We start from the raw sequence: 12,500 nt of genomic DNA on the forward strand, positions 1-12,500 counted from the left end.
GTAACTGTCTTCTGCTGGTTATCAGGGGTCGAATAATAGATAATCCTGAACATGATTAAGTATTTTCTAAATGGCTTTCTCTCAGACTCTCACAGGGAAGGAAATTGAGATTGACATAGAGCCCACAGACAAGGTAGTATGTATGTATGTATGTAACATTACCTTTTCCAGTATTCCCTTTGTTGTGTGTATGTACACCATGCACTGATATTATGTATTCATTGTGTGTATTCTATTTGTCTCTGTCAGGTGGAGAGGATCAAGGAGCGGGTGGAGGAGAAAGAGGGGATCCCTCCTCAACAGCAGAGGTTGATCTACAGCGGGAAACAGATGTAAGCCACAGAGGCAATATCTCGGAATTAATCATGTGGAAAAGAAAAAAAATCGCTTATATGTTTTCAGTGTACAAATGACTCCCCTGCACTAGTCTCGGAAATCCCAGTCCTAGGGCAACAGCACTGGAACATTGTTAATGTGGGAGGCAGCCCATTTGCCCTAGGTATACTACACCTCTACGGACATACTTTAGTCAGTGGTCAGATAACAACAGACATGAAAAAGATTTGTTCCTCTCTTCCTAATATCCCCTTTTTCCCGCTGTGTCTTTCCCTCAGGAACGATGAAAAGACAGCGGCAGACTACAAGATCCAGGGAGGTTCTGTACTACATCTGGTCCTGGCACTGAGAGGAGGGGAGGTCCTTCACTGTCCCACGAGCCTTCTGCTCACCTTGTAACCACCACGCTTGCCTTAGCCCCGGTTAGATGTTGCCCTTAAGCACAGATCTAGGATCAGCTTAACCCTCCTCAAATCCAAACCGTAATCGTTATGGGCGAGAAATGCAAAACGGACCTTAGATCAGTGATTGTGGGCAACTTCAGCTCTATCCCCTTGGAACCGGCCAATGTAGACCTTCTCTGAGACATATTACAACTGTAATGAGGTGTTGTCCTTTTGTGTTGGGAGGATCGCCATGTCAGCACTCTCTCTTGTCCCTTCCTCGTTTGAGAGTATGAAACTGATGCAGATGTTACGTTTACAATGCGTGAAAGTGTGAGAAAGTATTATTCTTTAGAGATAGATTCATGTAATGGTTTAGTTTGTCATTAAAACATCAGTTTTCCGTGATGGATGTTGCATTGTCATTAATGATGTGTTTAATGTTATGGGACTGAGAGGCATACTTTGTAGGAAAAATTCAAACACCACACCAGTCACCAACAATTATTTTACCCCAGTATAATAATCTCTTGTTACCATAGCTATGTACATTTATGCTGGAACTCACAAAAATAATCGATAAGAGACAGGAGATTGGTAGAAAGTTAAACAGTTCTCTTTGAAGTATGTCTAAGTAGGGCTAGGAGTTTCTCGGTCTGCTCACGTGGTCAAGAAATACTTCTTGCCTCACTCATGTACAATAAGGTAGGTGGTGGGACTGACACCTACAGTCAAAGGCCTAATCCCAAATTGCCCCATACGCCCCATGCACTTGTGGAGATTTGACAGGAGTAAGCAATATGGTAATACATTTACATTTTTACATTTACGCCATTTAGCAGACGCTCTTATCCAGAGCGACTTACAAATTGGTGCATTCACCTTATGATATCCAGTGGAACAACCACTTTACAATAGTACATCTATATCTTTTTTTTGGGGGGGGGGTGTTAGAAGGATTACTATATCCTATCCCAGGTATTCCTTAAAGAGGTGGGGTTTCAGGTGTCTACGGAAGGTGGTGATTGACTCCGCTGTCCTGGCGTCGTGAGGGAGCTTGTTCCACCATTGGGGTGCCAGAGCAGCGAACAGTTTTGACTGGGCTGCGCGGGAACTGTGCTTCCGCAGAGGTAGGGGAGCCAGCAGGCCAGAGGTGGATGAACACAGTGCCCTTGTTTGGGTGTAGGGCCTGATCAGAGCCTGAAGGTACGGAGGTGCCGTTCCCCTCACAGGTCCGTAGGCAAGCACCATGGTCTTGTAGCAGATGCGAGCTTCAACTGGAAGCCAGTGGAGTGTGCGGAAGAGCGGGGTGACGTGAGAGAACTTGGGAAGGTTGAACACAAGACGGGCTGCGGCGCTCTGGATGAGTTGTAGGGGTTTAATGGCACAGGCAGGGAGCCCCGCCAACAGGGAGTTGCAGTAGTCCAGACGGGAGATGACAAGTGCCTGGATTAGGACCTGCGCCGCTTCCTGTGTAAGGCAGGGTCGTAATACAGTTGAAGTTGGAAGTTTACATACACCTTAGCCAAATACATTTAAACTCTGTTTTTCACAATTCCTGACATTTAGTCCTAGTAAAAATTCCCTGTCTTAGGTCAGTTAGGATCACCTCTTTATTTTAAGAATGTGAAATGTCAGAATAATAGTAGAGAGAATTATTTATTTCAGATTTTATTTCTTTCATCACATTCCCAGTGGGTCAGAAGTTTACATACTCTCAATTAGTATTTGGTAGCATTGCCTTTAAATTGTTTAACTTGGGTCAAACGTTCCACAAGCTTCCCACAATAAGTTGGGTGAATTTTGGCCCATTCCTCCTGACAGAGCTGGTGTAACTGAGTCAGGTTTGTTGGCCTCCTTGCTCGCACGGGCTTTTTCAGTTCTGCCCACAAATTTTCTATAGGATTGAGGTCAGGGCTTTGTGATGGCCACTCCAATACCTTGACTTTGTTGTCCTTAAGCCATTTTGCCACAACTTTGGAAGTATGCTTGGGGTCATTGTCCATTTGGAAGACCCATTTGCGACCAAGCTTTAACTATTGAGATGTTGCTTAAATGTATCCACATCATTTTCCCATTCCTCATGATGCCATCTATTTTGTGAAGTGCACCAGTACCTCCTGCAGCACAGCACCCCCACAACATGATGCTGCCACCCCCGTGCTTCACGGTTAGGATGGTGTTCTTCAGTTTGCAAGCCTCCCCCTTTTTCCTCCAAACATAATGATGGTCGTTATGGCCAAACAGTTCTATTTTTGTTTCAACAGGCCAGAGGACATTTCTCCAAAAAGTACGATCTTTGTCCCATGTACAGTTGCAAACCTTAGTCTGGTTTTATTATGGCGGTTTTGGAGCAGTGGCTTCTTCCTTGCTGAGCGGCCTTTCAGGTTATGTCGATATAGGACTTGTTTTACTGTGGATATAGATACTTTTGTACCTGTTTCCTCCATCATCTTCACAAGGTCCTTTGCAGTTGTTCTGGGATTGATTTGCACTTTTCGCACCAAAGTATGTTAATCTCAAGGAGACAGAACGCGTCTCCTTCCTGAGCGGTATGACGCCTGCGTGGTCCCATGGTGTTTATACTTGCATAATATTGTCGTGTCTTTGGCTATGCCGGATTAAGTGATATGACATGCTAATTTATAAAATGATTTCTCTGTAATTAATATTACCTGATTAAGCTAATCATGTAAACGTAATTAACTAGAAAGTCGGGGCACCACGGAAGAACGTTTATAGAGCCGTTATCTTCCGAATAAACTTAAAATACTTAGTAATATTTTACATCGATAGCAGTCAATATTAACCCTTGTCTTATTTTCAGTCTCATAATGAAAGTTGTAAATTCTTGGCTATCTTCACGAACCCTGGCTAACAAGTTGAATCAGCAATACAAAATTGGGTTTAATTATTTATTTACTAAATACCTAACTAATCACACAGAATTACAAATACACAGAATACAATGATGTCATACAGAATTCACCCCTGGTGAACGGAACCTGTATGAAAGCTGGTTACACAAAGGAAAGGGGGTTGGGCTTGAATGAAAGAGCGGGAAGATTTAGGAACACAGAAACAGCAGCTATGCTATCGTAAATACATTATCTTATGCATTCTAAATTACCGGCCATTTGGAAAAGGAAAATGCAATAAATATTTACTCTGAGCTGCGCTTCGGTAGATTGGTCGTAGATGCTGGCCGGGTTGGCCAACAGACCTTCCTGTCCTCGCAAGAATGTCTCTGGTGGTAAATTGGATACGTGGTGGTATCTTCGTCCGTCTGTTAGACTGGATCCGTCGTCCGTCCTTTCCTAGCCCACGTTACAGCGGCCGCTGCTAACTCAACGGCTAGGAAGTAGCACTTCTGTAGTGAATAAGCTCAAAGTTCATACCAGTTCATACCAGAGCTCACACCGAGGTTGGCTTAGTTCTGTACTTGACATGTGTGTCCTTCTAACGTAGAGGCTGCAGACCTCCCGTACTGGAACAACTGGTTATCTTTTCGTCAAAGGCTTATATAGTGGAGAGGGGGAGGGATGTGTTTCATCGTTTATAACCCCTGTCTCTTCACAGGGTTGGGCCACTGATCGAGCAGGGCACTTTCTTTATGAAAACCCAATTCTCTCATTTGGAAGCTAAAATTACATTTAATCTCCTAACAAACAATTTCCATATCAAACATTTCAATTGCATAACAATTCCATGTGACTCTGATAACTAGAGGGTGTATACTTTCCCAGGTACAGTTTATGTCGTCCTGTCATCAATCATAATGTCTCAGATGACAACTGAAATTAAATCCATACTCATTACGTTATCAAGCATATTTCCAACTGGTTTTATTAACAAAATATGGTTCCTTTTCCCCATTTGTTTGATGTTCCCAGACTCTCTATATTTAACACAGGCTATTCAAGTCCTTCAGTAGATTCAGAGAGGGGAAGGGAGAAAGGTATTTATGGGGGGGTCATAAACCTTACCCACAGGCCAACGTCATGACACTATTGTTTGTACAGACGAACGTGGTACCTTCAGGCATTTGGAAATTGCTCCCAAGGATGAACCAGACTTGTGGAGGTCTACAATTGTTTTTCTAAGGTCTTGGCTGATTTCTTTTGATTTTCCCATAATGTCAAGCAAAGAGGCACTGAGTTTAAAGGTAGACCTTGAAATACATCCACAGCTACACCTCCAATTGACTCAAATGATGTCTATTAGCCTATCAGAAGCTTCTAAAGCCATGCCATCATTTTCTGGAATTTTCCAAGCTGTTTAAAGGCACAGTCAACTTAGTGTATGTAAACTTCTGACCCACTGGAATTGTGATACAGTGAATTATAAGTGGAATAATCTGTATGTAAACAATTGTTGGAAAAATTACTTGTGTCATGCACAAAGTAGGTGTCCTAACCGACTTGCCAAAACTATAGTTTGTTAACAAGAAATTTGTGGAGTTGTTGAAAAGCGAGTTTTAATGACTCCAGCCTAAGTGTATGTGAACTTCCGACTTCAACTGTAGCTCACCCAGATAGGCTAGCTGGAAGTTGCACCAATCCTCTCAGATATCCAGAATTGCATAGGGCATAACGGTCGATTTGGCCAACCACATGACTCCAACAGGGTCACCAGGAGGGATCAGCCAATGAAGTTGGAAGTCCCACCCGGTTGACTACATTAAATTGGTGGAAGCCCTCAATGGCACTGCCCATGTTAATACTTTTGTCCACAAGAGGCCTTTATCATTATCTATGGCAAGGGGGGTGATATCCGGTCCGCCGGGCACTTCAATCAGGCCCACGAGACACATTTTTATTTTATTTATCATTTTTATTTTTTCTTACCCCTTTTTTCTCCCCAATTTTATGGTATCCAATTGGTAATTACTGTCTTGTCCAATTGCTGCACCTCCTGTACGGACTCAGGAGAGATCAGATTGCGGACCAAGCAGAAGATCAGATTGCAGGACCAAGCAGAAGATCAGATTGCAGGACCAAGCAGAACTCTGAGATTACCATTAGCTCTGAAACTATGTTATTACAATGTTATAATGATTTCTCATTATCATTATTATCGCATAATAGTTTAAAAGGTGATTATTCAACTGAAGGAAATAGCGAAATGGGGATGCCATATTTAAGTGCTATACCTGTGTTATTCCTCGGTATTAGTACACAAAAGCTACAGAGTGGGTTTAACATTGGGTTACCATGAATGCCTGCAGTAGAAAGCGGTCGACCATGTGTGTAAGCGTCATGATCTCATCCTGTTGTAATAGTAAAGCCATATTGCAGCTGAGGTGACTGAGATGGTAATGAGATAAGGAAGCACGGTTACAGTATGTCAATAAAGAGGATACACTCCCCACTTTAAATAAATAAAACATAACTTTTTATTCTGTGGTGACTTTCCATAAAGTACGTCATGTGACATCTAGTGATATACAGGCACAAAACACTTCTCTGTCACGCAACTTTCAAAGACATCGCTGACCTTTCAGAGCTACAGTATAGGCCTAAGGTCCAGGCTGACTACATGGCAGACCTTTCAGAGCTACAGTATAGGCCTAAGGTCCAGGCTGACTACATGGCAGACCTTTCAGAGCTACAGTATAGGCCTAAGGTCCAGGCTGACTACATGGCAGACCTTTCAGAGCTACAGTATAGGCCTAAGGTCCAGGCTGACTTCATGGCAGACCTTTCAGAGCTACAGTATAGGCCTAAGGTCCAGGCTGACTACATGGCAGACCTTTCAGAGCTATAGTATAGGCCTAAGGTCCAGGCTGACTTCATGACAGACCTTTCAGAGCTACAGTATAGGCCTAAGGTCCAGGCTGACTTCATGGCAGACCTTTCAGAGCTACAGTATAGGCCTAAGGTCCAGGCTGACTACATGGCAGACCTTTCAGAGCTACAGTATAGGCCTAAGGTCCAGGCTGACTACATGACAGACCTTTCAGAGCTACAGTATAGGCCTAAGGTCCAGGCTGACTACATGGCAGACCTTTCAGAGCTACAGTATAGGGTTAAGGTCCAGGCTGACTACATGGCAGACCTTTCAGAGCTACAGTATAGGCCTAAGGTCCAGGCTGACTAAATGGCAGACGCATGCCAGATCTCACAACGTCTGGATAGGTGTTTAACATATCTGCTAACCACATAGCAATCTGATGCCCCACGGACCATTTGATGACTTAACACACAACCATCGGTTGATGGGAAGGCAACATCCGCAACATAGTCGGCCTTGGAACTCAACCTTCCACCTCTGAACCGTGTGATCCTTAAATCTTCCCATGGACAACACAGACTACGATCCATACCACGACCTTTGACTTGTGTTAGCACTGCAGAGAGCAAACTGTCCCTATACAAACTGGTTGACTTATCAGAAACCTGTATCTGTACATATTACCTTCACTGACCTGTCATATACTGGACAGTATGTGTGTCTAAGACCCAAATCAGTATTTGCAACTGCATCCATGACATTCTTCTTGTGTCTGTGTGATCATTAACGTTATGTCCAATGGTCATTTAATGTGATTTTAGTGGGATTATGTGTGTCTGTGTGTATAAATGTATGAATGATTAAGACGTGTAGAGGAATGACATCTTCACTGCACTTGACAGAGGTCTTAAGATAAATTGGTTGATTCCCATGAAGCCACCCCTCTATAGAAACCTACCTAGGGCTCAATTCAGTCCGTGATTTACATTTAAAGGTCATTTCCGATTGAGCCGACATATGCAGAGTTTACTGTGAACGCAGTCTCTGCGAACGCGGGGAACAGTGCCTTTTCATTGACATTTCGCTATAGTGCTGAACTTCCGCAATACGGATTGAATCGAGCCCTTATATACTCTTATATGTTCATTGGCTGCATGGAGATAAAGCAGTCGGAATGTCCAGAGAATGCCTCAAACTGGTCATACAAACTGTAGAAGAGGAGTGTGTGTGTTCCAAAGGTCCAATAGCAAGGACATAGTGGGTATACTGGGCCACACAACCATCTATGGTATAGCTATACATTACAGTTACCTGACAATAAATATAGGGGTGCAAATTTAAATCCCTGAAGGCTTTAACACCACATGTGATTGTACATGTATATCATGTACCATGTGCTCCACTACAGGGCGGCAGGTAGCCTAGCGATTAAGGACGTTGGGCCTGTAACAGAAAGGTTTCTGGTTGGAATCCATGGGCCGACTACGTGAACAATATGTTGATGTGCCCTTGAGCAAGGCACTTAACTCTAATTGCTCTGGGTAAGAACGCCTGCTAAAATGTAAACGTCTCCAATGATAGTTTTTATATTATGATCAATTATATTTATTAAAACACCCCTAAATAAAGCACTATCAAACTTTTATAGAGTGGATTTATAGATTTGTTTTAATTTACAAAAATACTGAATTAACCTCATGATAGACATTGACATTAAAACACAGGAACACTACTGGTTGGCCTCATTCACAACATTACAGTACGCTTAGCTACACATGATTAAACTTGTGTCAATTCTCTCCGCGGAGGTTCACGTGTGTTTGTGTGCATGTGAGTTTGTGCATGTCTGGTCAATATTGTGGAGAACCCTACTCAAAATGCTCTTCAGAGTCTGCTAGCCTACCCCTATATTTTCAAAGACTTCTCTGTTTGTTAGTATCTGTAAAGGTTTAGCACTGTAGTCAGTCTGTACTGCAAGTCTTTCATTGAGCAGGCGGTCCATCTGTAGAGTTGATTGTCTGTCTTTAATGAAATCTTTCTCAGGTGTCCAGTAAAATGAAGTCACTGAGTCAAAGTGGAATATTCAAAATGGCCACTCCATTCTTTTTTTTCTTCAACATTAAATGTTTTCTTAGCTCTTTAAAAATATCAGAATAAAATAATCTGTCAACATCAATGATAACAAAAATAGGCCAATACCTAAGTACAGAATATATCAGAATTAGAGTGATAAAAGAGTTGATTTTGCACCAGGCAAGGATCTGACAGGCACTGAACCAGATTACCCATAGGCTCTTAAATGTATACCTCCGCTGTTGCATGATGTTGAATAGAAAAAAACACACACTAAAACTAACATAATACAACTAAAATAATAACAATGACACATGATATAAACAATTATCACAGATATAAAATACATTTTGGAATCACAGTTGTTAAAATTAAAAAACACAGACAGTATTTAGTGTATTTGACATAGAACATGAAATGAATTGATATTAATTTGATGTTTTTGACGATCAAAAAATCCAGCTTTGGTGTGTTTTCAGTAAGACAAGGCAAATTCAAAAGGTGGCAAAAAAGAAATACAAACTGACACAAGCAATACTGATGATGAATCTGCCACAGTACACTACGAGTACTTTAAAATGGCCGCCACTCTCTCACTCATGGAGTGTGTGGAGGAAGAGGAGGAAGATGAAAAAGAAGAGCAGGGGGAAGAAAAAGAGGAATCCTTATTATTGTCAAGTGGGTAAATAAAAAAAAAACGAGGGGATGAAAAGAGGTGTGTATCTGTGAGGATGTCAGGTTGGATATGTCTTCTACAATAAGCAGCATCGAAAGGAGGCAGACTAAAATGTAATGACCAGATATAGGTCTATAATCTTCCCTCTCCCCTAAATGTTTCTCTCCTCCTCCTTCCCACCTCCTCTCACCCCCGCCCACCTCCTGCTCCTCCTTTTCTCTATTTGGCACAGCATTCGTGATTGAAACAAAGCTACAATCAGACGTCTGAACACATTAAAATAACAGGGTGTGTCACTGAATGTTTCCAAGTCTGTGAGGGTGTGGGTGTTAACTCCCCTCTGCCATAGTGATATACCTGAAACTTTGACTACCTCAACGAGAGTGTGTTTCTCTGAGTTTGTGTGTGTCTGTGTGTGTATGGTGAGGCGTTGGGTGGTGGTGGGTGTTGGGGGGGTAGTCAAGGTGTGTGTTCAGCAGTCTGCAGACTTTTGTGTCTCGCCGTCCTCCTGCGAGAGAGGAGCCCGCGACTCCTTCAGTTGCTCGCACTCCTCCCCGCTCCCTGCCTCCTCGCCTCCCTTCGTCTCCCCTGGATACACCACCACACAGAACTTCTGGCCCAGGTAGGTCATCTTGGCTGGAGAGAGAAGAGGAGAGGTTAGGATACTAGTCTAGAGTACAACAGTATAGTAACCGCCCAGTAGATACAGAGAGAAGCCAAGGAAGTTAATACAGTGTAAGGAGTCATAGGGAAGAGAGCCACGAGTCAGAAGAAGAATCCGTGTTCGTAGTGATATCTTCTGAATCAACATTCATAATGTCATGTGACTAGAAAGCCAGTCATTTGAATAATAATAATAATAACAATGCTTTTGAAAGTTCAACGTTGCCACGAGCAGCACCACAGATATTGAGATGAGTGAGATGCAAGACTTTGCTCTCACACAGTCGCACACAGCTTCACGCTGTTCACAGGGTGGTAGCCAGGGCACCAAAACGGCAGAGAAGTTGAGCCTCGCACTTCAACGCTCTTAGTTGTTGACCCACTATGCTGTTTACTTTCTGAAACTCCGTCATATTGCTGAGTCTACCTTTAATGAAGTTCCAGGCCATCCTTATCAATACGAAGTTATTCTTAACTGACTTGCCTGCTAAAATAAAAGGTAAAATAAATAAATCAAGTTGAAGGAATTTGAACGAGACTGCCGTACCAACGAAGGTGTTGAAGCACTCAGGCTTGTTGTCCCAGTAGACACCCAGGAAGTAGACAGGTACTCCAGTCAACATGATAGCCATACCGAGGCCACACACCACGGGCTCAGAGTACAGGGAGAAGATGAGCAGGAAGGCCCAGAACAACAGATAGATCACAGGCCATGCCAGACTGATCTGTAGGAGGGAGAGAGACAGATCGTGGAGTCAGTCATTATGCAAACCACAATAAGAATGCATATAATAGGCCCTCGAATACCTCGGGTCAGATTGACTAAACATTGAGAACATAACAAAAAGGTCAAATAAAAACGTTGGAGAAAGTCTAGCCCCTGTAGAACTTAATAGAACCCAATGCCAGGAATGGGTCTCCTAGGAAACTCACCCTGATTGGTCGGTGCATGTCGGGTTGCTTGATGCGCAGCACAATCTGCCCGGCAACAGTGACCCCGTAGAAGAGGTAGTTGATAAAGCCCACGTAGTTGATGAGGGTGTACATGTCACTGGTGCACAGCATCAGCAGGGTGGACAGACACTGGGGCAGGGAGGGAGAGAGGGATAGAGGTTAGAGGGTATCAGATTGCTTGCTAGAAGCTTCTCACTGGGCACAGACGTCAGTTTAACGTCTATTCCACGTTGGTTCAACGTAATTTCATTGAAATGACGTGAAAACATTGATTCAACCAGTGTGTTCCCAGTGGGTTGTGACAGTGACATTTTAAAGGCTGGCTTCATTGAACTTTATATTTGTGGCGTGGACAGGGAAATTGGTAAACAGTCTGAGATAGAGGAGGACGGAGTTGGTACGCACAGTGAAGAGCAGAGCAGGGATGGGGGTGCAGCGCTTCACATGGATCATAGCCAGGAGACTGGGGAGGTGGCCCTCTCTGGCTCCAGCAAAGAACAACCTGTTAGAGAGAAAGAGAGAGAAAGAAAGAGAGATAGATAATCAGAACGAACACCAATTTAATCTGCAACACAAAATACTGTAAATCACTGTAGAGGAATACATGGTGGTATAAAGGTCTGGTACAGACGTACAGTAAGAGTTCCTAGTCAGAGATTCAGACGAGAAATAGAAATACTGTAGAATTAGACATAAGGAGAGATCAGCAGATAAACCCTGGTTGTTAAAGGAGAGATCAGCAGATAAACCCTGGTTGTTAAAGGAGAGATCGGCAGATAAACCCTGGTTGTTAAAGGAGAGATCAGCAGATAAACCCTGGTTGTTAAAGGAGAGATCAGCAGATAAACCCTGGTTGTTAAAGGAGAGATCAGCAGATAAACCCTGGTTGTTAAAGGAGAGATAAGCAGATAAACCCTGGTTGTTAAAGGAGAGATCAGCAGATAAACCCTGGTTGTTAAAGGAGAGATCAGCAGATAAACCCTGGTTGTTAAAGGAGAGATCAGCAGATAAACCCTGGTTGTTAAAGGAGAGATCAGCAGATAAACCCTGGTTGTTAAAGGAGAGATCAGCAGATAAACCCTGGTTGTTAAAGGAGAGATCAGCAGATAAACCCTGGTTGTTAAAGGAGAGATCAGCAGATAAACCCTGGTTGTTAAAGGAGAGATCAGCAGATAAACCCTGGTTGTTAAAGGAGAGATAAGCAGATAAACCCTGGTTGTTAAAGGAGAGATCAGCAGATAAACCCTGGTTGTTAAAGGAGAGATCAGCAGATAAACCCTGGTTGTTAAAGGAGAGATCAGCAGATAAAACCTGGTTGTTAAAGGAGAGATCAGCAGATAAACCCTGGTTGTTAAAGGAGAGATCAGCAGATAAACCCTGGTTGTTAAAGGAGAGATCAGCAGATAAACCCTGGTTGTTAAAGGAGAGATCAGCAGATAAACCCTGGTTGTTAAAGGAGAGATCAGCAGATAAACCCTGGTTGTTAAAGGAGAGATCAGCAGATAAACCCTGGTTGTTAAAGGGATGTTGACACTGACCGTGAGGAGGTGAAGAGGGATCCGTTGACCCCTCCGAAGGTGGACAGAGCTACAGAGATGGGCATGATCCACGACATCACTCCCAGCAGCTTTTCACCAAACGTCTGGAGGGAGGGAGGGGAGAGAGAGGGAGGGAGGGGAGAG

The 12,500-nt window shown here is 43.2% G+C and overlaps 2 protein-coding genes across 2 annotated transcripts in view; one reads left to right on the plus strand and one right to left on the minus strand.

The window, feature by feature from the left end:
• The window catches only part of LOC106577802 (NEDD8), a 1,538-nt gene extending 411 nt beyond the window's left edge, over positions 1–1,127 (plus strand). Inside the window, exons 2-4 of the mRNA XM_014156158.2 lie at positions 86–133; positions 250–332; positions 615–1,127. Of these exons, the coding sequence (XP_014011633.1) occupies positions 86–133; positions 250–332; positions 615–735 (252 nt within the window). The 3' untranslated portion in view covers positions 736–1,127. The remainder of the gene's footprint in view (positions 1–85; positions 134–249; positions 333–614) is intronic.
• A 7,330-nt stretch (positions 1,128–8,457) lies between these two features.
• The window catches only part of LOC106577803 (large neutral amino acids transporter small subunit 2), a 24,105-nt gene continuing 20,062 nt past the window's right edge, over positions 8,458–12,500 (minus strand). Inside the window, exons 7-11 of the mRNA XM_014156159.2 lie at positions 12,357–12,460; positions 11,224–11,320; positions 10,798–10,947; positions 10,412–10,589; positions 8,458–9,837 (exon numbers count right to left, since the gene is read on the minus strand). Of these exons, the coding sequence (XP_014011634.1) occupies positions 9,674–9,837; positions 10,412–10,589; positions 10,798–10,947; positions 11,224–11,320; positions 12,357–12,460 (693 nt within the window). The 3' untranslated portion in view covers positions 8,458–9,673. The remainder of the gene's footprint in view (positions 9,838–10,411; positions 10,590–10,797; positions 10,948–11,223; positions 11,321–12,356; positions 12,461–12,500) is intronic.

This window comes from Salmo salar, chromosome ssa18 (genome assembly GCF_905237065.1).
Source record: "Salmo salar chromosome ssa18, Ssal_v3.1, whole genome shotgun sequence".
Classification (NCBI taxonomy): Eukaryota; Metazoa; Chordata; class Actinopteri; order Salmoniformes; family Salmonidae; genus Salmo; species Salmo salar.